Source organism: Annulohypoxylon maeteangense (genome assembly GCF_022496945.1).
Source record: "Annulohypoxylon maeteangense strain CBS 123835 unplaced genomic scaffold GGS22scaffold_2, whole genome shotgun sequence".
In the NCBI taxonomy this organism is placed as follows: domain Eukaryota; kingdom Fungi; phylum Ascomycota; class Sordariomycetes; order Xylariales; family Hypoxylaceae; genus Annulohypoxylon; species Annulohypoxylon maeteangense.
In genome coordinates, this window is record NW_025953249.1 from 1,003,437 (window position 1) to 1,030,469 (window position 27,033).

Consider the following 27,033-nt stretch of genomic DNA (forward strand, 5'->3'; position numbering starts at 1 on the left):
GGGATGCGCTTATCGGCTTATCTCGCCTCAACCCCCTGCCGCTTCAGGCCACGATGCGGCTCGACCATCCTTATTGGAGTTAGTGCCGACCGGTACGTCGGCATCAACTGCTGCACCTGTGCACCCATTTGAAACTTGGCAAGCCAAGCAAGCTTGGAACCCTATCTGATCCGCTCGATTACTAACCTTGGCGCATGCCCAGTGCTAACATAACACTTGGTTCCACTGAATCTTTACCCGTATGACAAAGAGACATGTGACCTCGCGTAGGAAAGGGGTTATTTGTACGAAATATTGATGTTGAATTTGGTAAGAAATTGGTCAAAATTAGTCAAAGTTGACTTCGAATAGTTTTTTTCTTTCCAGATACGTATGCTATACACCGCTAAATGCGGTCCGCACTTTCTGCCAACGTCCAGGGGTACCTTCCATCTGGAGACTGTTACCTAAGAGTTGCCTCATAAGAAAGGTTGTCAAGATTTTCGGAAAGAGCTGGTTGCAATAACCTTGAGTCCAATATTGGCCATGTAAATTAAGGGATGAGTACACGCGTAACATATCTACCTAAGTAGGTTTCTAGGTAACTAGGTAATATCCCTTCAATTCCTGTTATTTGTCATCTACTATGTACGTATCATATTCAACTGAACATACGGGTATGTTAGAAAGTGTCTCTCTACGTTAGTCCCCGGTAAGATATTTTCGTCACAATCTCAGACACGGAGAAACCTCAAAAACATACCTACCGGGCCTTTTATAAAAGTATTATTAAGTAACCCTTAATTATTTCCAGCTAATTCAGATCGCCTTGGTTAGTCCTGACCCAACCTTAAGAATTCGGCTCACTGTAAGGCTTATGAAAGAAGCCACAAGTAAAGCACCACACCACACAACCAAACCGACCCAGTCCTCATCGTCGCCGAGAATTGCGCCAGCTATAGGGTTGCTAACGAGCATACCAAAGCCTATAAATGCCAGGGTCATGCCAAGGCGTGTGCCAATCTTACTTTTATCGGGACAGAAGCTGACGATACTAGCAGCAGGCAGCCCCATGAAGGCGCCAGCCATAAAGCCGTATAAAACGATAACAACGACCAGGGCAGCGGTAGTTCGGATCGCAAGCATGCTGAAGGTCAGCACGGCGCCTGCCAACGCTACAGAAGCCTGTGTGTTGAGGCTTCCAATCCGGTCAGCGTAGTAACCCGGGATGATGCGGCCGGGCAGTGAGGCGGCGTTAATAATTACGAGTAGATAGCCGGATAGGTGGGAAGAGACATCAGTTCGCTCCAATGCTAACAACTCGACATAATTAAAGATGATATAGAATCCCATGACGCCAAAGAAAAGGCCCAAGTTCAAAACGAGATAAGGCGTATCTCTAAAGGCAGTGCGATCGATCAATCCCCTAGTCGGTCGGGGCGGCGCAATCGATTTCATGAGGAAAACCGGGATGACAGAGGTTGCTAGAAGGATAAAAGCCAGCACGCGGGTGGCCCAGCCGAACCCGACCTGTGGCTGCAGCGCATTAAATGCGATGGGGTATATGATTCCGCCTAATTTGAATATAGGTCAGACTTGTATAAGTAATTAGGTAGGTCCTAGTTATGGTTTTACTATAATTCGAAGTAGCAAAACATACCAATAGCGCTACCGGTAGATGATGCGCCCATTGCCAGCGCAGTTTTGGCGTGGAAATGCTGGGAGACTATAGCCGGCGCAGGTAGGTATAGGCAGCCGAATCCAAGACCCATCATCAAGGCCTGTGTCAAGAATACCTGCCAGTAGGCGGAAGTGATGCTAGTGAGAAACATGCCGACGATCACCAATAAAGATGCGGACCAGAAAAGCCATCGAACATATCCTGCGTCGAAGAGGGGACCGGCAGCAAGAGAGACAAGGAAAAGTAAGAATGATTGGGTGGACCCGATCCAGGCGATGTTCGATGAGGAGTAAGAACTCAGCATGTCCAACTGGTAGAAAGTCTGGAAGGCACCAAACGAGTTCATCATGCCCCAGGTATTGAGGTTCAGAACGAAAGCTCCCAGGACCTGTACCCAAGCAAATACACCTTCTTTTGGCGTTGACTCTTCCGCCTGCACATCAAGATCCGTATGCTGCAGGGCATCGGAAGGCTCATCGCTTTTCTCAGATGCCATAGTCGCTTTCAACTCGGTCGTTACCATGGGCCTCTTCACAATCTGCTCTTTTCAAATTTGAAAAATGACGTTGGGAAGTCGAAGACTAAGTCCACAAAGAAACTATCAAGGGATGGCCCCGGTCCCCACCTTCGCTCTTTGATTGGAACATCTGCGCGCACGCGTCGATGTATGTTATACGCATGTTGGTACTTTATTGAGCTGTGTAATATCCCTTTGGGATGTTGGCGGCACTTACTTGGGAACTCACCTAGAACTAGGTACCTAAGCCTATAAGGTCGCCTAAAATAAGCTATGCGTCCTATTGTATCCGTACTATTTCCACTTAATAATTAGCGCCGATGCTGCGCTAACACAACCTTAAATGAACGTCTCATCCAGGTTTGATATGGGTTGCCCTTTTTTGAAATCATTATAACAGCTGGTGGAAGTATTCTTCGAAATTTGAGAAAGCAATATTGTAGAAGTGAGAGTGCGCGCCGTGCGACAATTTGGTGAGATCGAAATCTTAACCCACACAGCCACATCAATGACGGTCAATTAATGATCCGTCCGAAGGACATTCTATGGGAAATTGATCGCGGTGATTGATTGGCTCGATTATTCTTAGCGCGGCGCCCACGTCTTGGCAAAACCTTAAGTACCTGATTGGTTGCATCGCCTTCGGGTTCACTGATTAAATCTTTAATCTTCAAACTGAACTTCGAACTGAGTGTTAACTATTCGAAGAAATGACTTTTGAGCTGATCTCTCAACTGATTGTTAACTGAATCTAGGGACGGATTTACTGATTATTTCACAGATTGTTGAATTGACTTTCGAACTAATTCACGGACTAATCTAGGGACTGATCTAACAGATCTGACTAATCGTGAGCTTAACTTGACAACGGTTTTTACAATCAAGAACGCATTATTCAACATGTCCCCCTTCTTACATTCTTCAGTAAAACCTTAGCTTAAAAAAGTATAGAGAAGGAGAAAAATATGTTGTTTCAAGAATATTACCACCGCGATAAATCCGAGGAAGCAATAGTATGAAAATCCAAGCACGTCGGTATGTCCGCCATCGAACTTTCATGTGCGAGTCGGTGGTTACATGTTACTCGTCTATTCCTTGAGTATCGCCTCTACGATTCCGTCGGCGTCCTCTTGCATAGGCTGCCAGAATTTCACAACTTCGAACCCAGCCTTGTCGAGCAGCTCTTCCCACTGCCTCTCGGACCGTTCTATGCCTGAATTAAAGGCCATCATGGTCATATCAAGCGCGGCGTGGAAGGGTGATGCCCCCTGCTCCGGAATTATCATCTCGTGAATGAGAAGCTTCGAATAGCCTGGCTTCATCGCCTTTTTGAGCTGACTTAGTATTCTCAAGCCTACTTCATCAGACCAATCGTGGAGAATGTGATGGTAGAAGTATGAGCGTGCGCCTAAATGGTAGTTAGTAAATTTTTGGGAAACTTCATTCATGAGTAGTCGATTTATTTACCTTTAACCGGTTGCTCTGTGAAGAAATCATACGCCATCGGCTTGATGGAAGGGTCGAGAACTTCAAGGTTGTCTGTCACGGCGGCCAGGTCTTGCAGTACTAGAAGTCCCTGATCCGGGTATCTGTTGTGGAATGCAAGAAGATCGTGACCTTTTCCAGCGCCAACGTCAACGAGAAGGGCAGATTCCTTATTTGCGCCGTCGATGAGTCGCTCTTGAACCGGAAACCAATCGACCCAATAGTCTCTGGCTCCCATAGTATTCCCCATGAACAAGTTGAAGTCTTTCATCATAGCTGGCATTGTGCTGAAAAGTTGGAATATGTTCAACTTGGTTTGGAAAGCGTACTGGATGAAGCCATCATGAGGGTTGGTGGGGCAACGATGGCCGGATTCTTTGAGCCATTTGGGTGCCTTGGTTGCAGCACCTACGATCATCTCGCCACTGATAAGCTCATCAGTAGGTAGATATACAAATATTAAAAATAATATGAGAGACCAGACACGGCTTTGATGCCGATTTACTAGATACTCACACCATTCTATGCCCTGCGGCGATTTCTTCCGTTGCCATGGCTTCGGTGATTGGTGTGGCCTCCCACATCCGCTCCCCAACCTCTTTGATGAAGCCTGTGGCGGCCATAGGTCTCAAAACTCGGACTAATTAGGTAATCGTTAATCGAGTTCATGCGTAGGTATTGAGACACGCCGAGCTAGCATACTAATAAGCAGCTCTTCCCCGCCCGAAAGAGTGGCGAGCTTCTGGGAAGTAATAGGTCCGTCATGGCTAATAATCAACTTGAACAGATCAAGATTGACAGCGATTCTTGCAGCTATGGTAATGAATGGCTGTCAAAATAAGTAAGTCAGAGAGCCGACATATACAATCATAGAAGGAGGCAGAGTACCGCAAAAGCCAAATTCACAGCTGCATTCTTAGGCTCTTCAAGACTTGCCGCCAATTCTTTACTCAGCTGTAACGCTTCGTTATGAGCTTGAACATCATCTTTCAAAGATAGCCTTGAACTGAGGCTATTGAGCTTTTCGATTATGGTGACTGTCTGGTTCGATGCCATCTTGAGTAGCTGCAGCGTAGAGGGAGAGGGGTAACTTGAATCAATGTTAGTAGCAAGCACCAGGAAATAAAAAGAAATGGTCGATGGATGATACGGAGGGTTGATTTGTGTAACATTTAGAGTCTTACCGAGGTTGGCGCCAACCTTGCAGCCTCGTAATGTTTGTTGAGTTGTTGGTTTGCTTTTTGATGAGGTAGTCGGCTCTTTGAATCGGCACAGGACGCCGCCACACTCGCTTTATGTCTATGTACAGCATATTCTCTTCTGGATCTGCAATAGGCTCTCAGACTCTTGATAATTCAGTCTCCAATACACCAAGTATCATGCGACAGCCTCGGAGCGGCTGTGGTCTCCGTCTCGCGAGTCTTGCTACCATTTCTACGGCCGAAGTTCTTGCACGATTTTATGTCCGCCTACGAATCATACGGGTTCTAACACTCAACGATTCCATCATTGCAGCCATTCTTGTGAGAGCCTCTATCATACCCCCCGTCATGGTACCGTCACCAACGTCCGAAAGTTAGCGGATGCGTTGAATAGCTTCTTGTGCTAGGGGATACGTAGCATATTTCCATCGAGCTCGACTTCTTGGGGCTTGGGGCGACACACCAGAGCATTTATGTCATGCGTGCTATTAATTGGGTATACCTATGCGAGTTCTTTTTCATTTCGTTGTTTGGGTTTAGCCGAGTATCGTTTGCCATTTTACTCATCGGCCTTATGCTTCCAGCGAAAACACAACGCCGATTTATCTAGGCTATTAGAGATATCCTGTTCATAGCGTATGTTTTGATTATCATCAACGGCATTAGTCAATGTAAACGTGTTTGTACAAGCTGTATAGAAGCTAATTTCAGGGTTATCTTTGCTATTTCAATAGTGGTGTGGCTCAGGTCCGGAAGCGCGATCATTGATTGGCCAAGATCTCATTCGATAAGCCACATTGACTAGTGTAGATACAGATTATCAGAGACCTCGCGCCCTAACCTCAGCCACATTATTGAAATGCTATACTACTAGGTATTGAAATAGTATATCTGCTCCCAATAATCTTGGAATAATCACAACATTCTGACTATTCTTTGCTGGATGTACAGCACCGCCATAATCTCTTCTCTATTCAACATCAAGCTTCGGTAGTATGATCTCTTACTGACCCCCTAACCTTTATCGCTATGAACCTGTGGAGTCGAACTGTTCTGTTGCCTCAAGGAATAAAACCCCAAGGTAAGAAGCAAAGATAAAGACATCAATAACGGTAAGACCGTAATTACTTCGGCCTCCTTTTCGACCCACGTGCCTTCTGAACTAGCGGAAGACGACAAGGCAGCTAGTCCAACCAACAATATGACCCCAGATGTTAACTTTCTGCGGCGGCAATCCCCCATCGTCTTGTATAGAGAAAGAGTCGTCATACTATAACAGTGGAGCGCGAGCGCGAGCTTAGCTGTTTTCGGAATTGACACAGTGTCGGGTAGAGTGTTCGATGTTTTCCGTAACAATGACTATATGTTAGTTAGCAGGGAGTTTTCCCTCGCAATTTGTGTTTGGGTCCCTGAAATATACCGCAAGTAAAGATGCTGGTGAATCGGATCCCAGACAGGAGGCCAGCTGTGGCCCAAGTAATACACCGCTCGACAGCGAAGTGCATGCTGATAATATAATCGCCAGAGAGCTCGGAAAATCTGACCAAGCATAAATCGATCGTAGGAGATACCTTTCTTGTAGCCGGGTATCTGATGTGGCTGAGCCTGTTCGGATAAAGCGCGATCGAATTTCGTCTAATATTTCGCAGTACCGAGACATAGCTATACGTTATGATTTGAACTAAATACCAAACACCGACTTCTTTTCATGGAAAGCTCATACATTCGTCTGGGATTCAAATCGATTATATTGTTGTAAGATAAGAGACGAATGATAGTCATCAATCAGCAATAACCACAAGCCCAGGCGGACAGGAAGTAGGCGGGGTAAAAGGCGCAGTGTCCAGCGTAGCATCACTCAACCTATCAACATCAAGTATTCCGAAGTGGGCTGGATATCTGAGTGGCCATGAAAGCTGGAAACTCGCTTCAAATTAAATACTTCTCGATTTCTTTCACCTTTTTCTGTCCCTAACCAGCCTCTATTTTCTCTTGTTAGAATTCGTAGTGGGAAATTCTCACATTGGTTGTTACCAAATCCACCTACCGTTAGGCCTCTAGGTAGGTAATTAACCTCCTATTCCAGCCTCACAGCTAATACATGTCTAACAACTTTTCAATCTTTCTAGTCCGAGTCTAACTTCCCGCCGCAATCATGCTCCAAAAAGACGTAGCCGCGAATTTTTCCGACTACTTGCAAAGGGCGTCGAAGGAGCAATCTTCTGTTGTCGAGCGCATGAAAGAGTTTATTGCCTGTGGAGAGCGAATCAAACACCAATTGGAATCGAATTATCTGGATTTAGCTTCCTATGAACCGATTAGTGAAGTCCCTGTAAATACTACTCCCGAGGAAGCCCCCGCAACGAAGATCTCTCCTGATACTCAGGAGACCTATAATCAACTAAATCATGTTTCGTCATGTACGAAGCGTGAGTCGTCCGTCTCTTCTATCAAGAGTCGCACGCGGTCAAAATGCCCACCTAGACGATCGCGAGCCAGTGTGACGTCTGGTACAGTTTCTGATACAGAGTTTTCTTGCCAACCACAATTTGGGAAACTATGGAAGCCTGATGAAATAGCTCCTACTTCGACCCGGGACACTGCCGTCAGCGACGAACTGGACTCAAGTATGCCTATTGGAGAGCCTGAGAAATGCCTCAGTCAAGAAGAACTTATCGCCGAGGTCAAAGGTATATATGCCGGTCTCGTCATGGTGGAATCTAAATGCATTGAGGTCGATAACTTCCAAGAACAACCCATCGCCGAGGTCAATGGTATATATGCAGGTCTTGTCATGGTTGAATCCAAATGCATTGAGGTCGAGGATTTTCAGCCGACGCAGGACAAAACCCGATTGGACAATAGGGAGCGGAAAACAAATATTGCCCGTCTAGCTTCCCTACACGAAACAAGCCTGGCTTTCGAGGACGACGATCCCAAGCATATCACATCCACAAAATCCTTGACCGTAGAAAGGCTACGTGAATGCATGGAACGTCTTGAGGCCGCAAGTTCTAATCTTTCCTCCTCATTCCGGGAGCCTTTCGTGGCTCTATTTGATGCAATCAGTGACTGGACTGCTCGTCTCGTTGACGATAAACCTGGGCTAGAGAGATACAAGGTGAGAATTTGGCAGAATATAAATCTACCTTTACCACCTTTACCACCTTATTAGCAGCTTACAGATTACTAGGAATCGCATAGGATCATCGTCAAGAACCTTTGGCGCCTCATCCGATCTCTTCGTCCATCCTTATTCATGCCTCTAGTCTCATCTTTTCATAAAGCCTGTGCTTCGCCCCTTCGAGCCGTTCCGGGTATTGAAGATGGCAAATCTCAGGATCCATTGGCTTTTAGCATATTTTGGTACACATGCTTGCTCGGTGTGGTTCTAGGATATATTGCTCTTGCTGTATATCATCGTGATAGAAGCTTTCTAGGAGTAGGTATGGGCGTATCAGCCTGGGCATACCTAGCCATGGTTTTGGTGGGCGATGAACCCATTCATGTTATTGTCAGGTGAGTCGTCGAGCCTACTCTATAGCTTCTACCTTCGGCTTTATCTTGGTACGTTTTCCTGGGTGCTAATCGTAATTAGTGCCGGCACCGTATGTGCTTTTTTTACTTCCATGTGGATGTCTCTTGATCTCCACGAAAGCGGGATGAGAAAAAGCAGGCAGCAACTGTCAGTACTACTCTGACGCCATTTCCCCACCAACTTAAAGAGAACTCACCATTGCAACAGTTCAAAGTATTGCATCATCATTAGCTCCCTGATAATCGATGCTGCTATTAGCTTTTTGCTAGCACCTTCGGAAAACTTCCTTCTCGGAGCACAGAAGACTCAATCACCAGGTTTCATGATGGTGGTGTTCGGTGTGCCGTGTGCAACTCTCTCAGTCGTCTTGTTCAAGATGATTCGAACAGTTGCTGCGATCCTCGTCGAACCAAACGCGCCACTTGTTGGGAATGTCACTCCCGACGCCGAATCCTGATCGAAAGTCTCTAAAGGTTAGATTGTAGTCAGGTGATATCAAAGGAATGTATCTTAGTCTAGAAAGGATCTGTATAGTTGCCCGTTACAGGGCCTGTTGACTTCTATTCAAGTCTTGAAGATTCGGGAGCACCTAGTCAGATACAATTCATAACCTGCAATGCTACAATTAACCAACCTAGCATTAGATGGTACTTGCTCAGGTGACCCTAACTTGAGGCCTGACCCGCGCCAAGATGATGTATGCCTGGATTGCCCTGTATTTATATCAGCGGTATGGACGAATGGCCAGTGGAAATAAATAAGTGCCTAGGTAGGTGATCGTCATAATAGCTCTAAGACCAATACGTATCTTCGGCTTATCTGATTCCGTACACGGTGATTTGAGCTCCGAATACCCCTTTAGTGAACCAGGTTAACGAATAAAAACCACCAAGAATCAAAGTGACAAATATTTTTAGAATGAATAGGTTGAGATCCCACCGCTCGAGTTCGGAAACGTAGATTTAGCATCGCGTTACGAATATGTCGCCTTGGCCCGGATCATACTGTTGCATCTTATATGGGTAGAGAGGTGGGTTGTGGTTCCTGGTTAAGCATCCCAGCTATACATAAAGGCCTACACCTTCCCAACTTCTCTCATTCTTTTGGCCTCTTTAAGCGAAGCAAGCAGACCTATAGGAGTTCACTCGATCCTCCTTCACCATGCCTGTAACAACAGCCTCTCTCTTGACGCTCCTCGGCGCCTTCGTCACCACGACCCTAGGACACGGCTACGTGACCGAGTACGTGGCTGACGGGGCGAAGGAGCCCGGGTTCCTGCTGCAGTACTACTACGACAAGAAGAACGGGATGAGCGTGCCGCCGCTCGCGGCGTGGTACGCGGAGAACCTTGACAGCGGCTTCGTCGCGCCCGACGCGTACCAGACCGCCGACATCAACTGCCACAAGAACTCGGCGCCGGGCTCGCTCACGACGACGGTGAAAGCCGGGGCCAAGGTCACCTTCCAATGGGGCACAGCGGCGGGTGGCGCATGGCCGCACCCGTACGGTCCTATCATCGATTACATCGCGGCATGCGACGGCGACTGCAGCAAGGCGGACAAGACGAAGCTGAAGTGGGTTAAGATCCAGGCCACCGGCATCGACGCCGCGACGAAGCAGTGGGCCAGCGCGAAGCTCATCGCGGACAACAATTCCTGGACGACGACGATCCCGGCGAGCATCGCCCCGGGGAACTACGTCCTGCGTCACGAGATCATCGCGCTGCACGGTGGCGGGAGTCTGAACGGCGCGCAGAATTATCCTCAGTGCTTTAACATCGCGATCACGGGATCGGGAACCGCGAAACCGGCGGGTACGCTGGGCACGGCGTTGTATAAGAATACGGACCCCGGTATTCACTATAGCCCGTATGGCACCAATACGGATTACCCCATGCCGGGTCCGGCGCTGTTTACTGGATAGGTGGTTAGGCTGTTGGGGGTGGTTTCAGGGTTGTTGTGTTAGTATTGGTAAACGTATATATGAGTTCCTCAAGATATTGAAGTACTATTAGGGTGTTCTAATGGCGGTTTACACCATTGTCTCGTCCTATGTGAATAGAGTAGGATGTCACGAAATGATGAAAAAGTAGATCCTCTTGAAGATGAGTGAATGATACTTTCGTACTTAAAAAGTACATATACTTAAGGCATTTCTTATAGAGATCTATAAAAATAGACCTTTATAGATGGATTGAGCGGCTTCAGGATCTCTTAATAAACATGAATAGGAAGATGATTTTGTCAGGTGCCTTACATTAAAGATTGTGGATTAGAGTTTCACTTACGTAAGATATGCGTTATGTAAATATACTATCCATATTATCAATATATCGTTATACCAGGACATTACTACATTTATGTCTTAGTCGCATGACCCCTACGTAATAGATGGCCCGTGCTCGATTCCCGTCGCAACCGTCACGCCAGAACCAGAACATCAGCCCGGCGGCAACGCCTCAACCACTATCACCACTTTTCTTCGTTCCTTTTTTTTATTTCGTTTCTTTTCAACCGGCATCTCGACAATTCACTTCGATAAGGCAAATATTATAAAGTAATCCGGAATTGCAACTCGTCATCTAAGATGGGAGCGCTCCTATCTATTCCCATGCTGGCATTGCCTAGCGCTGGCGCGGTATGTTGCAGCCTCGGTACTTCTGTTGGGTTTATCGCCGACTAACATTCAAATAGCTGATGTCCTTCGCTGCCAGTTGCTGTGGTGCCGCTACGTGCTCCATGGTCTGTAGCGCCTGCGGGAAGTGTGGCAACAGGTAAGATAATTGAGACTCTCGTACTTTATCCTGTATCATATCGTACAGTGTTGACTAACATCGAATCTAAGTGTTGCTACCCGTATCGCCTACGCTCTCCTCCTCCTCGTTAACTCGATTCTCTCCTGGATTATGCTCACCCCTTGGGCTATCGAAAAGCTACAACATTTAATGTTGGACTACGTTAAGATCAACTGTCCCAACGGCCAATGTTATGGATGGCTCGCTGTTCACCGAATCAACTTCGCCCTCGGTCTCTTCCACCTTATCTTCGCCGGTCTCCTCTTCGGTGTCGCATCCTCGAAAAACCCACGAGCTGCTCTTCAAAATGGTTTCTGGGGACCCAAGATCATTGCATGGCTCGCATTTGTGGTTATGTCTTTCCTAATACCTGATGCGTTCTTCCAGGTCTGGGGTAACTACATCGCCTTCATCGGCGCCATGCTCTTCCTCATTCTCGGCCTCATCCTACTCGTCGACCTCGCACACACCTGGGCGGAGTACTGCCTCGAACAGATCGAAAACACCGACTCTCGGATATGGCGGGGCGTGCTCATCGGATCCACTCTAAGCATGTACCTAGGCTCGCTCGCGATGACCATAATCCAGTACTTCTTCTTTGCGCGGAGCGGGTGCTCGATGAACCAAGCCGCCATCACAATCAACCTGATCTTCTGGCTAGCCATTTCCTTTGTTTCCGTACATCCCACAATCCAGGAATACAACCCTAAGGCCGGGTTGGCGCAGGCCGCCATGGTCGCCTTCTACTGCACGTACCTGACCATGTCAGCCGTCTCGATGGAACCCGACGACAAACAATGCAACCCCCTAATCCGCGCCCAAGGCACACGTACCACATCCGTCGTCATCGGCGCCATCGTCACCATGCTCACGGTCGCATACACGACGACCCGAGCCGCGACGCAAAGCCTAGGTCTCGGTAACAACAAAGGCGGCATCAAGCTCGCCGACGACGACGAGCACGACCTCGTAACGCAACAACCCGGCCGCCGGGAAATGCGCGCCGAGGTCCTCCGCCGCGCCGTGGAAGAGGGCAGCTTACCCGCCGACGCCCTGCTCTCCGACGACGAGGACGAAGACGACAGCAGCAGCAAGACGCCCGGCGACGACGAGCGCAGCAGCACGCAGTACAACTACTCCGTCTTCCACATCATCTTCTTCCTCGCCACATGCTGGGTCGGCACCCTGCTCACAGGCACGGTCCAGGGCCTCGACCAGTCCCCGACGGACAGCGACTTCGCCACCGTGGGCCGCACGTACTGGGCTAGTTGGGTCAAGATCGTTAGCGCTTGGTTCTGCTATAGCATGTACATCTGGACGCTGGTCGCGCCGATCGTATTGCCTGAGCGATTTGATTTTTCGTGAGGGGTTGCATGTTTTTGGGCGGGTTAAGAGGGGGGAAGATTGTGCTTTGTATAGCTAGATTGGTAGATGTATGAGTTATGGTTACACACTGTCTATGTAGGTTAGGCCAGAATGCTGTTGTGTTGGTTGGGGTAATAAAATGCCGTTCTTTGCCGGTATTACTTCGTTCTTGAGCTACGCGTTGACTTTAAAATGTGACTGTAGATTTGTATTTAGATTGTTCGTTGGATTGATGGCTTGGGTGAGGACCTAGGGCTTATGGTTCGAACATCCTTGGAGCAAAAAGGGGTATTTGCTGCCTTCCAAGGTTGTTGTATGGGTGACTCAACACACTAGATACCTACTACTGATATCGAGAGTGTAAAAGATCTTTGAAGATGATGTTATTACGGAAGTATTATTGTATTGTCGTTATAGGTAGGATGATATTAGTCTCCTGAACCCCTAAGATGGCATCATTTCTTTCAAGATGGGAAGGACACAGTGGTGTCTAGTAGGTTCTGATAACGGCCCTGAGAACAATGTATTGTACGTGGCCCGTCACGACTCACCAATATCCGGCACAAGTGTCCTGTGTTCGTTCGTCCCCGGGGGAAAGCCCGGCTGTTACCTAGGAAATAGAACTCCAGTATAAGGTTTATAAGGTATGATAAACACTTTCACTTCAAGGTCGACCTGGAGTTAGACTCCCGCTTCAGTGACTAGAGACTTAGAAAAACACCCGCAATGGCCCAATGGTGGACCGGCTTATCTTCTGTTCGAAATTCGACAGAGGCTAAGATTAACCAGGACTCGACACCACGTGTTTTTCGTAGGTTCCAGCTTCAAGTCTGGAACTGAGCTTTTTTTTGCTTCTTTTTTGTGATATTCCCTTTTTATTCTCTGGTCATATTCATTCATACCTCTATGACATATTCCCCTTTCCCAACATATACCATGCAGGTATCTTTGATGTCAGATTCCCTCAATCCCCCCTCTTATACCATACTCCTTTTTGCAATCAAGGTTCATCTGTATATACTTTTTTATATATCAGCATACACATCTGCTAGTACATCATCATTCCCGAATATGAAAACATTCCAATAATCTTAGCTTCTATATTTGTCACCTGAGCCGGCTAGTTCCAGTAAGATGACCACAGAAATAGGGGCCTGTGCAACCCCAACAATCGCAACAGGATCGACTAGTATGGCAAATGGTACGATGTTCATATGTGTACCTAGCAACAAGAGAAGCCGAGCTATATAGCCACAGCTAATGTCCTATGAATAACCCATGAATGACGACAGGCGACGATTGTGGGGGTACATCTATTTGAGGAGTTATATTCCATACCAGTCACGGAGTTACCAATAGTAGACTAATGTACCCTCTATTATGATCTAAATCAGAAAGATACCATGATTGAAAAAGTAAAAATGAATGGTAGGTATATTCTTACAATGGGTAAGATGCGAATAGATTAAACCCCGTGTCTTAGTAAACGCCGCGAAGGTCCCCGATATATATTCCTTGACACATATATTGGTCCAGCCATGGAAACAAGCCACTTGATCGACAATCCAGTTTCAGGTTGGAACAAACTTACGTTTAGATGACGACACGCTGTCTAAGAGCCTCATCGGGATCCCGTGATATATCTAGCCTCCGGACATATCGTCGGTGTAACGGAGCGAGACGTCGGTGATAAAGCTCTGTACCAACTACGCCGGTCATCAACTGGCTGGGATACGCGGGGGATGGGATTTCAGCGCGCCTATATGTGCCTTGGGAGTTGAACAGCATTCGCGGTGGTGATCCGCGACAGCACATCACATTATTCGTATACGGCCCAAGCAGTTAGGTAGTCCGTACGAGGGAAAGCTCAACGCCCAAAATGTGACCTGTCATTCCGCGTTCTGCAGAGTCTAAGACATGCGTTGCCCATCCTCGAACCCTGACTAGGTTTCTTATCTTAGGTACGTAAGTAAGGCGAGAGAGAACGCGCGCGCGTTCTCTGTCCCAGAAGAACCAAAGCACCGGAAGGGGATAAGCATGGGAGGCCGCCCATTGTTTATGGCGAGATCCCCGGTCTGGTATCGAGAAAGCAAGAATTCCATGTTCGCATGTCGTATGCAGATGATAGATGCCCGGCGGTAGATCGAAATTGCGCCTGGAGTATGACGTTAAGAAGGGGAACCGGCATGAATCACCCCATATACCACGCCATATGCTTGGTTGACTTATCTCGGACATTCTCTTGGTGTGCTCATATTCGCTTGTCTAGATTTTAGTTTGTTTGCTCGGGTGCATATGCTGTATAGTAAGGGGCTGTAGTCAGCATTAAGTAGGGTAAGGTAAAGTTGATCCTCTAAATTGCCAAGATATCAAAGTTTAGCATTTTCATGTGCTACTGCTTCAACTTTTCGCTTCTTTTTTGCCTAAGTCGTTGAATTAACGACAGTTAAACGAAGCCAAGACGGGAGTAAAAACCTAACAATCAATTTCAAATGATTAGTGAACAACTCCCCGAAAGAAAATAGGCGCCCATGCGATGCGGCTCCTACGATTGAAGATCGTGGAAGATGCTGTCGTGGACGGCGGCAGATTTGGGTAGGATAAGCGAATATTTTCGAGGTAGACGATATCCAGAGGCTTGAAAAAGGAATCTAATGACGGTGTAGAAAAGCCGAAATGGCGGGATGGCCGGCTCTGGGGTTCCCCGACGTTCAGGTAATAGCAGCTGCCACGATGGCGTTCACGGGTAGCCGCATTTTCCAAATGCAGGTAGCTGCTCACTTGACCATACAACCTCCCACACCCTCTTAATGTCAGTTCGCTCGATAGATTCCTTTTAGGCCGATCGATCGACCGGTGGCGGCTCCTAAACTGGACACCCTAGTCGGATATTTCTTATTGGGACTAGGGAGTTGAGACCGGCGACGTCGAAAAAGCAAGATGACACCCCTTTTCTTCACCGGTTTCCAACGTTCGAGAATGTCTAGAAATAGAGCGGAGAGGGAAATCTGCGTGCCCGGACATCCATGCAGGGCGTTGTACTGACGAAGACGTTAGCATTGAAGTTTCAGGTTGAGGAGTTCATCCTCCGCACGTCTATTCTTCGCTAAGCCTTACCATAAAAGCTGCTTCGCTCGCTAACTAAACATGGCGTATATTAGACCTATGCAAGCCACAGTAGCACGCTCAGGTTAATAGCGAACAGGCGTCGTTCCACCACCAAAGCCTAATTCAGTGTAACATGCCCCTGTGCTATTAGATAGCCCGAGGATGAGGGATAATCATGGGTTGACCGTTAGGTAGTAGGGCTAGCTGTGTCATGCATAGAACTTTGGAAGATATCACGATGACATTCTGCAGCAGAGGATTCCGATAGTCTCTATCAGCCCTGATCCAGATCGCCAATCGAAGGCCGTATTCAAGATACCCTGTTAGTATGAAGACCGCGATATGTCTTGAGACCACATTGAAATGCGGGTGTAATTCAAGTCGACACGAGATAAGGTCTCTGATGATTCGTCTATATAAGGGTAAGATTTGGACCTCTATGATCGAGAAATGATGATAGAAACGTCAGATTCGCTCAGTCAGTTTTAATCTTGTATTTTCTAAGATATTTCTTTCTTTAAATTTCAAACGCCTTTGCCGAAGCCACATTGGCTAATTTTAAACACCTCTACCACCAAATTGACCTTTTTGTGAACAAAATGCCACACAGTACTCATGAGGTTGATAAGAGGCCCAAAAGGTTCGTCGAGGGCAGTAACTTGATGTTAAGATATGGTTCTGATATGTTGTATAGTGGCCGTGGCAAGAAAGCCCACTGCAACTCGGCGAAAGCAAATGCTCAACAGGGGACGCGCTCTTCCCAAACTGCTATGTTAGATCGTTGGGCAACTCAAACATCAAGATCGGAACTCCCATTTACTGAGGTGGTCCAACAGCCGGACGCCGAGTAAGTATTTTCCCATCCTCCCCACATCTCATCTAGATGCTAAATATATGTATAGATCCTCCGCACAGCATTGACTCGTTGCGAAATTTCGAGTCGTCGTAATGTAACCAAGACCGAGTACTTGCACCGGAGGCGAGCGTTGTGTTACTGTCTTCGAGCGTGGAATATTTTAGGTAGAGCAGTGGATGATTAATAGAATCTTCATCTATATGGCTGGAACATGATTTCCCTGCAGTGTTACGCAATGACATGTGCCTTTGCTCCGAAACACGGAACTCCCGCAGGATCTCAAGATAACGTAGCCCTAGACTAAGACGACGTATCGTTGCTCGAACTGGCGTTTCCGGCCTGTGCAGCTGTGCCTGCGGCAGCGATGCCGTCCAGTGTAATTGTCACGGCACCGGCTTGTACGAGCTACTTAAGGTTAGGAATATAACATTGATAAGATGATTCATGCTGTGACACTTACTGCGCGAGAGAGGTCGTCGACTAAATCGGTCGCGTCTTCGATACCAACACATAGTCGAATGATGTCTTCGGGCATCTGCCGCTCCTTTCTCGTCTTTGCATCGATGCTAGCATGGCTCATACGGCACGGCATGCTGATTAGGCTGTTGACACAACCAAAACTCACACTGATCCCAAATAATTTTGCGGCCTCGACGATTCTCTCGGATAAGGTAATATCACCGGTTTCAAATGACAAGACACCTCCAGCGCCTCGTGCCATAGACCAGTGAAGATCGTACTGCGGGTGTGATTTCAAGCCGGGATAACGCACGCGGAAGCCGTGGGATTCAAGAAATTCGGCAAGGATCTGTGCATTTGCCTGCTGCTTCTCCATGCGAATTGCCAATGTCTTAACCCCTCTCATAAGAAGGAATGAATCGTTGGGAGCGAGACCACAACCGGTTGCGTTAATGGTAAAGTACATCTTATCACCGAGAGCCGTGTCGTTGCATGCGATAATGCCCGCCATAATATCATGATGACCTGATAGGTATTTGGTACCTGATTCGTATACTATATCTGCACCCAGTTCGAGGGGGTTGCATAGCATGGGCGATAGCATGGTGTTGTCAACAATGACGAGGGCCTTATCGTTGGCATCATGAACGGCCTTCGCAATGCTCGGAATATCCACAATCTTGATTAAGGGGTTGGTCGGAGTTTCCAGGAGTACCATGGCCGTCTTGTCTGAAATGACTTCTCGCACCCTTTCGACTTCGGTGGTATCCACATGGTGGACGATAATGCCTTGATTCGACGACAGATATGTAAGTAGCCGGTTGGTACCCCCATAGAGGTCGTCGCCTGTGATCACTTCATCCCCAGGACGCAATAACCTAGTGATAACGTCTAAAGCACCCATGCCAGAACCAACCGCAAGCGCTCGATTGGCATTCATGATCTTGGCCATATGGCGTTCTAGATGCGTCCGGGTCGGGTTACCCGATCGCGTATAGTCATATTCATTACCGCCATTGGAAGATGTTTGCTTGAATGTAGCAGATTGATAGATTGGAATACTTGAAGCACCATATTGGTCCTTGGTTTCTGTATAGACCAGCTCAGTAGCTAGAGCATAACGACGGCGGCCGTTAGACGGGCTTGAAGGAGCAGGCGAAGGAGGTAGGTTGTGGCCTTCGACGTCAACCTTGGAAAGGCCTTTGTTAAGAGGTTTAGAGTCCATAGCCGATGCTGATGAGGCGAAACCGGCGATTACCGGCGATTCCCGGTGGGATGAAAATAGTTTAGCAAGCTGAGTCTGGACCCAACCAATTTCTATATAACCGACGATATAGGTAGGAATCAATTGACCAGTTCCGCACTTCCTCGATGACTCTCGATTTTCTTGTATAGAGAGGAATAGTATGAGTCAATTAGAAAGTGAAGTTGAGATTTCGTGCTTGCAGAATGTATAGATTAAAGAAATTCCGTGATTACAACTCCGAGTGGTACGAATGATTCAAGAGGGCGGTGTGGGTCTGGAACTAGGTTGTGACCTACCAACTCCCCTTGCAGCTTCCGGTTATCGGTTGGAAGAGTCAAAATCTGGGGAAAGCGCGGGTATCGCTATGAATGACGTGATTTTCGGAGTGGGTAACGCGTTTCCATGTGGTCTAGGTGTCTCTAATGTTACGAAATGGTCTGTGCGTCTGTACACCAAGACTCTAAAGAATCTCCAGGGCTACCTACAGACCTACAGGGCTGATGACGAGAAGCACCTATGCAACCTTAAATGTACCTGCCAATAGGTAGCTGTTTACCCAGGTAGGAAGGCACTTCGTTTTAATGCTGCCCCTTCAACGTCAGAAAGGCGTTAGTACTTTCCTATATGAAGCCTCTTCGTCGTAATAGTCAGGTACTATAAGTACATAAAGTTGCTAAAATAGACCAGAAACTTAGGTATTTATCAGTGTACAGTTTCAAAGCCGTTATTGCATACATGTAGATAAAATGGATATTATCAGAACATCAAATGTTCTCCATCTCTGAGTTTGCAATAAGGGGTATATCATTGTACAAAGTAATGTCTCTTAAACCACTGTCTAGTGCCAATGCAAGACCCGAGTAGCGATAATTTAACCCTTCAAGATATCCGTAAGTAAACGCCCTTGTCCTAGTCCCTCTTGATTGCTCATATAATATTCGTTTCAATGCAAACTTAAGCAGAAGCCTCCGTGGGCTCTGTAGCCTCTGTAGTCTTCGCACCTGTCGTTGATGTTTCAACCGTAACAGCATCATCCTCAACGTCTTCGTACTCGTCACTAGATGACTTCGCTCGCGAGGAGGGAGGGTTTTTCATCAACATTTGACCGGCACCTTTTCGCCCAAAGAAATCTTCCGTGCGAATTCCTCGCACCTTTGATGGGTCAATGGAAGACATGGAACTTCCATTTGCGCGGTGCTCTCGAATAAACTCCCGAACTGGTGCCATGGCGGCATCACGGCAAGCTTCCTTGATATCGCTACCGGACATCCCTGCGGTCACCCTGGCAATATATTCCACGTTGAAATTGTTAGGGTCGGTCTTAGTATCCTTCAACACCAATTGAAGTATTCGTAATCGCTGGTTCTTATCCGGTAATGATACGGGGAATTTCTTGGGCATTCTGCGTAGGATTGCTTCGTCGATGTCATGAATACGATTCGTAGCTCCGAGGACGACGATTCTAGCAGGGAGCCCTTGAGTATTCGCTGAAGTTAAGCCATCCCACAACGTCATGAATCTATTTTCATTAGCATCGTAATCCATTTGTGTAAGGTAGCATAAATCTTACTCTGCTTTGACCATGCCACTAGCTTCATGTTCACCGCTTCTTCTGGTCCCCAACACTGCATCGATCTCATCTATAAAGATGATAGCGGGCTGTAATTTTCGGGCTAAAGAGAACACTGCTCGTACAAGCTTATTAGAGTCTCCGTACCACTTTTCGGTCAAGGTCGAGATGTGAAGGTTGATGAAGGATGCACCGCTCTCGTGTGCGACGGCTTTCGCTAACATGGTTTTTCCACATCCAGGGGGTCCGTAGAGTAACACGCCCGACGGCGCGGATAACAAGGGAGCTGCGTGGGAGTAGAGATGCGGCATCGTTAACGGATATATGACGGATTCCTTCACTTCTTCTATAATATCTTCCAACCCACCGATGTCTGTTATCCATATTAGAGATGCATGTCCAACCAGGAAAGTCTTCGGGCGCGGTAAGCCTACCATCAAACCCAACAGGTATATCTTCGGGAGCAACAACTTCCAACGCAACTAGGTTCTCATATTCGTTAAGGACCAACTCTTCGACTCGGGGACCTCTCCCTGTACTACTACTCAAGTCGTCCTCATTGCCGTCTTCGAGACTTTTCGCCTTCCGTAGCCTCTGGAGGTTCGCTTTCGCTTTAATTCGTGCTTGTTCGCGTTTCTCTTTATCTGGGTCGGCGAGGGTTCCTTGGAGGGTTGATATGACATTTCTGGTTAAAAACCAGGCTGCTCCGGCCTATCCAACCAGCCAATAATGTTAGTAGATGTTAGATAATAAAGATAGATGCCGCTCTTTTTGTTTGTCACTTGTGCCTCAATTGGAATTGTGGTTTCAATCACATACAGTACCTAGGATTAAGAGTACGTCCCAGATGTAGTCGGTACCATTTCGTCTTCGATCAACCATGGTTAAGGACTGCTTAATCCCACTGAGAATCATTTGATATGCCTCCCAGGCGGCTGGGAGAGATTAGGAAGAAGTTAAAATACAGGCTGTGATATTTGTTGTAAATACGCCACGCCACAATATTGGACGGCTGCGCATGCAAGTTCCGACTCGGATTCTTGGAATCGATTGCTGAAATATCAAGGGTAACCTGGACTTGGTACCATCCAAGGAATTGACGCCACATCAATAAATGTGGCTGCATCTTTAGTACCGGAGCATCTGCTCAGTGTTTAGCTCACACCCCGGGTCTTATCGATTTAAGTGGACCCATTATAGCCCCTGTCAATCTTTTGTTTACTCGGACCCCTCAGCTGCAAACATGATTGGTGAAAACTTGTCCCGCCATGCTTCATCATAACTTATGTAGGATATGCATTCATACTGTAGGTATCTTCACAGTATTCACTTCTCGCGATCGATAATACCACGACAACAACAAACACCATATAAATCTCCGATTTACGCAATTGCACAATCAGGATCGCGCCCACGTATAATTGGCCGGAGCCGGATTTTCGAATAACATTTTCAGGAACCTGAAGAATACTCTATCGTTAAATTACCGCGTTCGATGCCAAAAGTGAAGGGTGTTGCGTTACGTGGGTTAGTGGAATCGGACGACGAGGCGGCGGATATCCTGGGGGAGGATACGGTGGTTGGCGCGAAAATGGCTCCAGCGAAAACCCGCACGACCGGTGCGAAAGGAGCCGCCAAAGCAACCCAGAACGCGACGCGTCAGACGAGTGGTAAGACAGCTGCTTCGAAAGCGCTAGCGCGAAAGGTTTTGGCTGATAAACCGGCAAATGTTCAAGATAAACCCATGCGAGGAAAAGGCAAAAAGCGAGCAGCGCCAGAAGAAACTACGCCAGCAGTAGACGATGAGGACGACGAGATTTCGATGGCTGTAGAGGAAAAGCCTAAGGGCGGCAGAGGACGCCCAAGAGCCGCTAAGGCCGCGAAAATATCCAACGATTCGGACATATCGACCGTAAACCAACCAGAGCCCGCAGCTCAACCGACTGGCAAAAGAGGGCGTAAGCCAAAAGCAAAAGATAACACCCCGCCCCCCGAGAAAGAAATACCCGAAACACAGCCTGCCGAGCGTGAAATTCCAGAAACACAAGCAGTTGAGACGACGGAGTTAAGTGTCGAAGAGCATGATCGGATAGAAGACTTACCTTCTCACCAACCCGTACTCTCATCCATTCAACGTCCTCAGTCACGAGATCTTTTCGGTACAGATCGAAGAGGGGTCTCGGCATCAGATTCGGACGAACCAGCAATGAGAAGGCGAGTGGGAGATCTGACTAGAAAATATGAGAGTTTAGAGGCGAAGTACCGAGACCTACGAGAGATTGGTGTTAAGGAGGCGGAGCGCAACTATGATCTACTTAAAAAGCAATCAGAGGATAAAGCTAATAGTGAGTCGCAAGAACGGAAACCCAATATGAAGAAACATAATTAACAAACTTCTAGCCGCCAATCAGCTTATCGCGACTTTGAAAGCACAATTATCTACTCAGACTGAGTTGGCTAAAGAAACACAACGCCTAAAACAACAATTAGAAGCCAGTCAAACTAAAGTAGAAGAGCTACAAAACAAGGTTGACGATACCAATGCTTCTTTAACTGGAGCGAAGACAGAAATTAAGACACTCACTACGAAGTTATCCGCTGCTCGATCCGCCGAAACAGTGACAACGAAGGTTCCAGGCAGTGCTATAAAAGGAAACAACAATCTTAACAACCGACTTCTCGCTAATGCCGAGGCGTCTGCACATATAGCACAGATGAAGGAAGACCTATATGGGGACTTGACCGGTTTGATCGTTCGCGGTGTTAAGCGAGAAGAGAATGGAGGCGATACATATGATTGCATCCAGACGGGTAGAAATGGGAGTAAGTTTTCCCCTCAAATCACATGCATTATATATTTCAAGTGATCCACTAACTGTTTATAGCTCTCCATTTCAAACTTGCTGTGGGCTGCGACGAGACATCAGAAAACCCCGATGAGCCTCAATTCGTATACATGCCCCAACTCGATCCAAACCGTGACGAAGACTTAGTCGATATGTTACCCGATTATCTTATAGAGGAGATTTCTTTTCCCCAATCCCACGCAGCAAGATTTTATGCACGTGTCATGAGGTCCTTGACAGAGCGTCCAGAATAAATGTTGTCGTAGGTGATAAACGGCGTCTAGGTTTGGTTCATTCGGTTACATGAGGGTTGGGGCGAATGGGGAAATGGACTGTTGTACATATTTGTGACCCGGATACCAGAATAATACCATTGCATGATTCGGACCCATCTAAGGCTGAATAAGCGTGCAGGCGTCAAAAGGGTTTGCATAAAGGCAACAATTTTCTCTAATTTTTGTGATATAATTCGAGTGGATCCATCGGGCGTAGGCCGTTTCGGACCGGTGCCACGTCCCCGAACCCGTAAAGCTAATTGGAGCTTTCCGCAGGAAATCATGGTACGTCGGTACGTGATCAGCCCTGTAACGATCCCTGCAAGCGCAAACGCGATTCCCCGGATGATAGTGGACCTTGACGGCCGCAGCCAGGGGAGCAGTTTCCAATTTGCCAATCCCAACTTTTTGTAGATTTGTCTTTTTCGGATTCCATTCTTTCGTTCTTTCGCAAAATCACCATTCTTAGTCCGAGCCCATGGCTTATACACCGGCACATTCCGCGCCTATCTGTCTACTTTCCATTTCTCATACGTATGGGCCGTGATCGGGTTGACCAATATCCTGTGCCTGTCTGAAAAGTCGACTCTACGATCAGGCTCTCCTTCGGTTTACATCCGCTTACTCCGCCGCATCGACACAACCTCACCACCTGCCCATTAGAGTATACGGCCATGGCGGGAACGAGCCGGTTTAGATTCCTGGCTATAGCCATGGTATTTCATTTGATTTATATATACTCCATCTTCGATATCTATTTCGTCAGCCCCATCGTTAGTGGGATGCAACTGTTCCAGGTAGAGAGGCCTGTAGGAGTGAAAGCGCCGGCGGATCGACTTGTTCTTTTTGTTGGTGTGTACCGTTCTTTGCAATGTGCTATTATGAAGACTTCACTTGCTAATACCCACATCCTCCAGGTGATGGATTGCGCGCCGACAAGGCTTTCCAGTCGCATCCCGAACCATACCCAGAAACCGAAGCGGACAATACCCCGAGACCACTCGCTCCTTACCTACGTTCCCGCGTATTAGAACACGGCACATTTGGCGTATCTCATACAAGAGTGCCTACAGAATCTAGGCCTGGTCATGTTGCGCTGATTGCCGGGCTTTACGAAGATGTTTCTGCTGTCGCAACTGGCTGGAAGCTCAACCCGGTGAATTTCGACAGCGTCTTCAATAGAAGTGCGCACACGTGGAGTTGGGGCAGCCCCGATATTCTTCCTATGTTCCAACATGGTGCAACTCCCGGCAGGATAGATGCAGATTATTACGACGCCGAGTTCGAAGACTTTTCTAAAGGTGCAGTGGAGCTAGATCTCTACGTTTTCGATCATGTGAAAGAATTATTTGCAGCGGCGGAAAAGAATAAAACTTTGAATGATGCTCTTAGACAGGACAAGATTGTATTCTTCCTACATCTCCTAGGACTCGATACTACTGGCCATTCATATCGACCCTACTCGAAAGAATATCTCAATAATATTAAAGTTGTCGATAAAGGCGTTAAGGAAACAGTTGAACTGATCCAGAAATTCTATAGTGACGATAGGACTGCCTTCGTCTTCACAGCTGACCATGGCATGAGCGATTGGGGAAGTCACGGAGATGGCCACCCAGACAATACCAGGACACCATTAATTGCATGGGGATCAGGTGTTGCAAAACCATTGGTGTATCCGGGCGCCGTCGCACCCGGCCACGATGAATATTCTTCGGATTGGAACCTGGATCAAATCAGGAGGAATGACGTGCAGCAAGCCGATGTTGCAGCCCTAATGGCTTACTTAATTGGCGTTGAGTATCCAGCTAATTCTGTGGGTGAGCTCCCGCTATCATATCTCTCGGCCGATATCAAAGAGAAGGCCGAAGCGTCACTAGTAAATGCTCAAGAGATCCTCGAAATGTACAAAGTGAAAGAGAATAGCAAGAAAGAAAACGAAATTAGATACCGACCATATAAACCTTTAAGCGCGGAGAACGGTTCATCCCCTGAGAGCCGAATATCATATATCAAGGAGTTAATCAACAAAGGAAATTTCGAAGAGGCCATCGAAGAATCCGCGGCGCTGATGAAAATCGGACTCGAGGGGATGCGTTACTTACAGACCTACGATTGGCTGTTCCTAAGGGCTCTCATCACTATTGGTTACATTGGATGGATGGCGTACGCTCTTACAACCGTTCTAGATCTGCATGTATTGCAAGGGACGACAGTGGCTTCGAGAACTCTTGGTAGTACCGTAGTTTTCACCTCTGTCCTCATCGCACTTTACTCGTCCTTCATCATAGTTCATTCGCCCATTACGTACTATGCATACGCTTTCTTTCCCGTATTCTTCTGGGAAGAAGTTTACGCTCGCCGAGATAGTTTGGTCAAGGGACGACAGGTATTGTTTGGACATATTAAGACTGGGCCTAATGTGCTTACTCTCCTGATCAACATCGTCACTTACGTTGGAATTCTCGAGTCTCTGGTATGTCCCCCTTTCTAATCATCTAACCATCCACAATAATAACATGATTCAGGCACTGGGATATATCCATCGGGAAATCTTTACCGCCTTATTTATTGTCGGATCACTCTATCCATTAACCTTGGGGATCTCTTTCCTTCAAAAACATGCTGCTATATCTGCAACCTGGTTCATAGTAAGCCTGCTAATGAGCATTTTTACTCTGCTTCCAGCAAACAAGACTGAGAACGTTCCACTCATGTAAGTCAATTTAACCATGATCTTGAGGTTCTAAGCTAACATATTATAGCATGCTTGGTGGTTTAATCATGGTCATAGTCGGTCTTTCATTCTTGATCTTTGAAGACAAACTCTTGGTCAATTCCTCAAGTTCGACGAAATCCACTACGGCTAAAACGAGAAACGATATCTCGAGGTCGTTGGTTGGTATTCAAGTAAGTACTCTGCCTCTATATTACCTCTGTATAAAACTCGCTCTAACTTTCATCAGATTGGACTCATCCTCTTGACTATGATTTTAACCCGGGACAGCGCTCTATCGCTACAAGCGAGGCAGGGTCTTCCGCGTGGGAATCAAGTTGTTTCATGGCTAGTGCTAATTATATCTTTTATGATGCCGCTTGCTCATCGACTTCAACCCAATAACCACTACCTTCATAGGCTTCTAGTCGTGTTCCTAACATGTGCACCCACCTTCGTTATCCTCACGATATCCTACGAAGGCTTGTTCTACTCTGCTTTCAACTTATTGCTAGTCACCTGGGTAAGACTAGAGCACCATGGATACGAATTCCTGCAAGCAACCAAAAGAGAATCTGCGGAAGAGAAAAGCAATGCCAAAGCAGCCACAGAACCGGCTGTGTCTAAGTTCCGACCACTAGCGCTGTCGGATGCTCGCGTGGCGTTATTCTTTTTCGTCCTGCTCCAATCAGCCTTCTTCAGCACCGGAAACGTCGCATCACTCTCCTCATTCAGCTTGGAGAGCGTATGCCGCCTCTTCCCAATGTTCGATCCATTCAGCCAGGGGGCGCTCCTAATCTTAAAAATTATGATCCCATTCGCCCTCATATCGGCCAACCTAGGCATACTTAATCAGATGATAGGCGTGGCGCCATCAGCCCTCTTCATGGTTGTAATGGCGCTAAGCGACATATTAACGCTCCACTTCTTTTGGGTGGTGAAAGATGAGGGCTCCTGGCTCGAGATCGGGTCTACGATCAGTCATTTCTCCATAGCTAGTCTTCTGTGCGTTTTCGTCGCTGCCCTCGAAGGCGTGAGCGCGTTGTTCATTGCCGGTGTCGAGGTTAATAATTCACCCGAGCCGGCGGCTGCTAAACCTGTAGCGAACGGAAAGACACCAGCGAAGACGCCAGAAGTACCAGTCGAAATGACTAATGGGGACGTGAAACATGAAGATTCGTCGCCCGTCGAAGATGAGAAATAGGTGCAATGATTTATGCGAGGCTTGCTGCCTACACCCATAGATGAAAAATAGGAATAAAAAAATTTGTATATGCTGACTTGTGGATTTCGTGGTAATGGCGATGTGTGAGTGACTTGCTCCTCGCAAGTTTATTGCGTATATTTAGCACATAACCGTGCATTTACAGCAGTCACAAGAGGACAGCCTCAAGAA

General features: G+C 47.2%; 10 protein-coding genes across 10 annotated transcripts; 5 read left to right on the forward strand and 5 right to left on the reverse strand.

Moving 5' to 3' along the window:
• Nucleotides 1–500: 500 nt before the first annotated feature.
• GGS22DRAFT_152525 (major facilitator superfamily domain-containing protein) lies at nt 501–2,622 on the reverse strand. Its single transcript, XM_047959696.1, has 2 exons — nt 1,640–2,622; nt 501–1,553 (listed from the first exon to the last, which is right to left on the reverse strand). Exons 1-2 carry the CDS (start codon nt 2,181–2,183, stop codon nt 799–801), a joined length of 1,299 nt encoding a protein of 432 aa, XP_047822682.1. The 5' UTR covers nt 2,184–2,622; the 3' UTR covers nt 501–798.
• Nucleotides 2,623–2,874: 252 nt separating this feature from the next.
• GGS22DRAFT_152528 (putative O-methyltransferase) lies at nt 2,875–4,984 on the reverse strand. The gene is made up of 6 exons (XM_047959697.1): nt 4,847–4,984; nt 4,551–4,752; nt 4,365–4,491; nt 4,179–4,302; nt 3,645–4,087; nt 2,875–3,585 (listed from the first exon to the last, which is right to left on the reverse strand). The coding sequence occupies exons 1-6, from the start codon at nt 4,972–4,974 to the stop codon at nt 3,266–3,268; spliced, it is 1,344 nt and encodes a 447-aa protein (XP_047822683.1). The 5' UTR covers nt 4,975–4,984; the 3' UTR covers nt 2,875–3,265.
• Nucleotides 4,985–5,773: 789 nt separating this feature from the next.
• On the reverse strand, nt 5,774–6,925 carry GGS22DRAFT_63741 (uncharacterized protein). Its single transcript, XM_047967632.1, has 2 exons — nt 6,285–6,925; nt 5,774–6,223 (listed from the first exon to the last, which is right to left on the reverse strand). Exons 1-2 carry the CDS (start codon nt 6,522–6,524, stop codon nt 5,879–5,881), a joined length of 585 nt encoding a protein of 194 aa, XP_047822684.1. The 5' UTR covers nt 6,525–6,925; the 3' UTR covers nt 5,774–5,878.
• On the forward strand, nt 6,644–9,070 carry GGS22DRAFT_63746 (uncharacterized protein). The gene is made up of 4 exons (XM_047967633.1): nt 6,644–6,925; nt 6,994–7,985; nt 8,058–8,549; nt 8,610–9,070. Exons 2-3 carry the CDS (start codon nt 7,020–7,022, stop codon nt 8,385–8,387), a joined length of 1,296 nt encoding a protein of 431 aa, XP_047822685.1. The 5' UTR covers nt 6,644–6,925; nt 6,994–7,019; the 3' UTR covers nt 8,388–8,549; nt 8,610–9,070.
• A 1-nt stretch (nt 9,071) lies between these two features.
• Nucleotides 9,072–10,608, forward strand: GGS22DRAFT_63739 (glycoside hydrolase family 61 protein). Its single transcript, XM_047967631.1, has one exon. It carries the CDS (start codon nt 9,564–9,566, stop codon nt 10,323–10,325), a length of 762 nt encoding a protein of 253 aa, XP_047822686.1. The 5' UTR covers nt 9,072–9,563; the 3' UTR covers nt 10,326–10,608.
• Nucleotides 10,609–10,826: 218 nt separating this feature from the next.
• GGS22DRAFT_152534 (TMS membrane protein/tumor differentially expressed protein) lies at nt 10,827–13,037 on the forward strand. Its single transcript, XM_047959698.1, has 3 exons — nt 10,827–11,039; nt 11,096–11,175; nt 11,247–13,037. Exons 1-3 carry the CDS (start codon nt 10,989–10,991, stop codon nt 12,559–12,561), a joined length of 1,446 nt encoding a protein of 481 aa, XP_047822687.1. The 5' UTR covers nt 10,827–10,988; the 3' UTR covers nt 12,562–13,037.
• A 3,788-nt stretch (nt 13,038–16,825) lies between these two features.
• Nucleotides 16,826–18,209, reverse strand: GGS22DRAFT_184429 (cystathionine beta-lyase; the record flags this gene model as incomplete). Its single annotated transcript, XM_047964188.1, has 2 exons — nt 16,826–16,930; nt 16,986–18,209. 2 exons carry the CDS (start codon nt 18,207–18,209, stop codon nt 16,826–16,828), a joined length of 1,329 nt encoding a protein of 442 aa, XP_047822688.1.
• Nucleotides 18,210–18,816: 607 nt separating this feature from the next.
• On the reverse strand, nt 18,817–20,829 carry GGS22DRAFT_63792 (AAA-domain-containing protein). Its single transcript, XM_047967634.1, has 4 exons — nt 20,620–20,829; nt 20,235–20,511; nt 19,801–20,173; nt 18,817–19,749 (listed from the first exon to the last, which is right to left on the reverse strand). The coding sequence occupies exons 1-4, from the start codon at nt 20,713–20,715 to the stop codon at nt 19,185–19,187; spliced, it is 1,311 nt and encodes a 436-aa protein (XP_047822689.1). The 5' UTR covers nt 20,716–20,829; the 3' UTR covers nt 18,817–19,184.
• Nucleotides 20,830–21,111: 282 nt separating this feature from the next.
• On the forward strand, nt 21,112–22,919 carry GGS22DRAFT_63795 (chromosome segregation protein Csm1/Pcs1-domain-containing protein). The gene is made up of 3 exons (XM_047967635.1): nt 21,112–22,145; nt 22,201–22,623; nt 22,686–22,919. The coding sequence occupies exons 1-3, from the start codon at nt 21,296–21,298 to the stop codon at nt 22,898–22,900; spliced, it is 1,488 nt and encodes a 495-aa protein (XP_047822690.1). The 5' UTR covers nt 21,112–21,295; the 3' UTR covers nt 22,901–22,919.
• Nucleotides 22,920–23,330: 411 nt separating this feature from the next.
• GGS22DRAFT_152542 (GPI ethanolamine phosphate transferase 1) lies at nt 23,331–26,917 on the forward strand. The gene is made up of 5 exons (XM_047959699.1): nt 23,331–23,773; nt 23,839–25,397; nt 25,450–25,637; nt 25,687–25,831; nt 25,888–26,917. Exons 1-5 carry the CDS (start codon nt 23,596–23,598, stop codon nt 26,839–26,841), a joined length of 3,024 nt encoding a protein of 1,007 aa, XP_047822691.1. The 5' UTR covers nt 23,331–23,595; the 3' UTR covers nt 26,842–26,917.
• The last annotated feature ends 116 nt before the right edge of the window (nt 26,918–27,033 follow it).

What these genes read in the sequence shown, in the direction of transcription:
- GGS22DRAFT_152534 (XM_047959698.1), top strand. Translation starts at nt 10,989, where the DNA reads ATGGGAGCGCTCCTATCTATTCCCATGCTGGCATTGCCTAGCGCTGGC. An exon ending in CATTGCCTAGCGCTGGCGCG is followed by an intron (nt 11,040 to 11,095) that starts GTATGTTGCAGC and finishes ACATTCAAATAG; the next exon opens with CTGATGTCCTTCGCTGCCAG. An exon ending in TGCGGGAAGTGTGGCAACAG is followed by an intron (nt 11,176 to 11,246) that starts GTAAGATAATTG and finishes ATCGAATCTAAG; the next exon opens with TGTTGCTACCCGTATCGCCT.
- GGS22DRAFT_63795 (XM_047967635.1), top strand. Translation starts at nt 21,296, where the DNA reads ATGCCAAAAGTGAAGGGTGTTGCGTTACGTGGGTTAGTGGAATCGGAC. An exon ending in ATCAGAGGATAAAGCTAATA is followed by an intron (nt 22,146 to 22,200) that starts GTGAGTCGCAAG and finishes ACAAACTTCTAG; the next exon opens with CCGCCAATCAGCTTATCGCG. An exon ending in CCAGACGGGTAGAAATGGGA is followed by an intron (nt 22,624 to 22,685) that starts GTAAGTTTTCCC and finishes AACTGTTTATAG; the next exon opens with CTCTCCATTTCAAACTTGCT.
- GGS22DRAFT_152525 (XM_047959696.1), bottom strand. Translation starts at nt 2,183, where the DNA reads ATGGTAACGACCGAGTTGAAAGCGACTATGGCATCTGAGAAAAGCGAT. An exon ending in ATCTACCGGTAGCGCTATTG is followed by an intron (nt 1,554 to 1,639) that starts GTATGTTTTGCT and finishes TATTCAAATTAG; the next exon opens with GCGGAATCATATACCCCATC.
- GGS22DRAFT_63739 (XM_047967631.1), top strand. Translation starts at nt 9,564, where the DNA reads ATGCCTGTAACAACAGCCTCTCTCTTGACGCTCCTCGGCGCCTTCGTC.
- GGS22DRAFT_63746 (XM_047967633.1), top strand. Translation starts at nt 7,020, where the DNA reads ATGCTCCAAAAAGACGTAGCCGCGAATTTTTCCGACTACTTGCAAAGG. An exon ending in CTGGGCTAGAGAGATACAAG is followed by an intron (nt 7,986 to 8,057) that starts GTGAGAATTTGG and finishes ACAGATTACTAG; the next exon opens with GAATCGCATAGGATCATCGT.
- GGS22DRAFT_63792 (XM_047967634.1), bottom strand. Translation starts at nt 20,715, where the DNA reads ATGATTCTCAGTGGGATTAAGCAGTCCTTAACCATGGTTGATCGAAGA. An exon ending in TACTCTTAATCCTAGGTACT is followed by an intron (nt 20,512 to 20,619) that starts GTATGTGATTGA and finishes CTGGTTGGATAG; the next exon opens with GCCGGAGCAGCCTGGTTTTT. An exon ending in TATACCTGTTGGGTTTGATG is followed by an intron (nt 20,174 to 20,234) that starts GTAGGCTTACCG and finishes TATGGATAACAG; the next exon opens with ACATCGGTGGGTTGGAAGAT.
- GGS22DRAFT_63741 (XM_047967632.1), bottom strand. Translation starts at nt 6,524, where the DNA reads ATGTCTCGGTACTGCGAAATATTAGACGAAATTCGATCGCGCTTTATC. An exon ending in CACCAGCATCTTTACTTGCG is followed by an intron (nt 6,224 to 6,284) that starts GTATATTTCAGG and finishes ACTAACATATAG; the next exon opens with TCATTGTTACGGAAAACATC.
- GGS22DRAFT_152542 (XM_047959699.1), top strand. Translation starts at nt 23,596, where the DNA reads ATGGCGGGAACGAGCCGGTTTAGATTCCTGGCTATAGCCATGGTATTT. An exon ending in ACTGAGAACGTTCCACTCAT is followed by an intron (nt 25,638 to 25,686) that starts GTAAGTCAATTT and finishes AACATATTATAG; the next exon opens with CATGCTTGGTGGTTTAATCA. An exon ending in GGTCGTTGGTTGGTATTCAA is followed by an intron (nt 25,832 to 25,887) that starts GTAAGTACTCTG and finishes AACTTTCATCAG; the next exon opens with ATTGGACTCATCCTCTTGAC.
- GGS22DRAFT_152528 (XM_047959697.1), bottom strand. Translation starts at nt 4,974, where the DNA reads ATGCTGTACATAGACATAAAGCGAGTGTGGCGGCGTCCTGTGCCGATT. An exon ending in CAAGGTTGGCGCCAACCTCG is followed by an intron (nt 4,753 to 4,846) that starts GTAAGACTCTAA and finishes CATTGATTCAAG; the next exon opens with TTACCCCTCTCCCTCTACGC. An exon ending in CACAGAGCAACCGGTTAAAG is followed by an intron (nt 3,586 to 3,644) that starts GTAAATAAATCG and finishes ACTACCATTTAG; the next exon opens with GCGCACGCTCATACTTCTAC.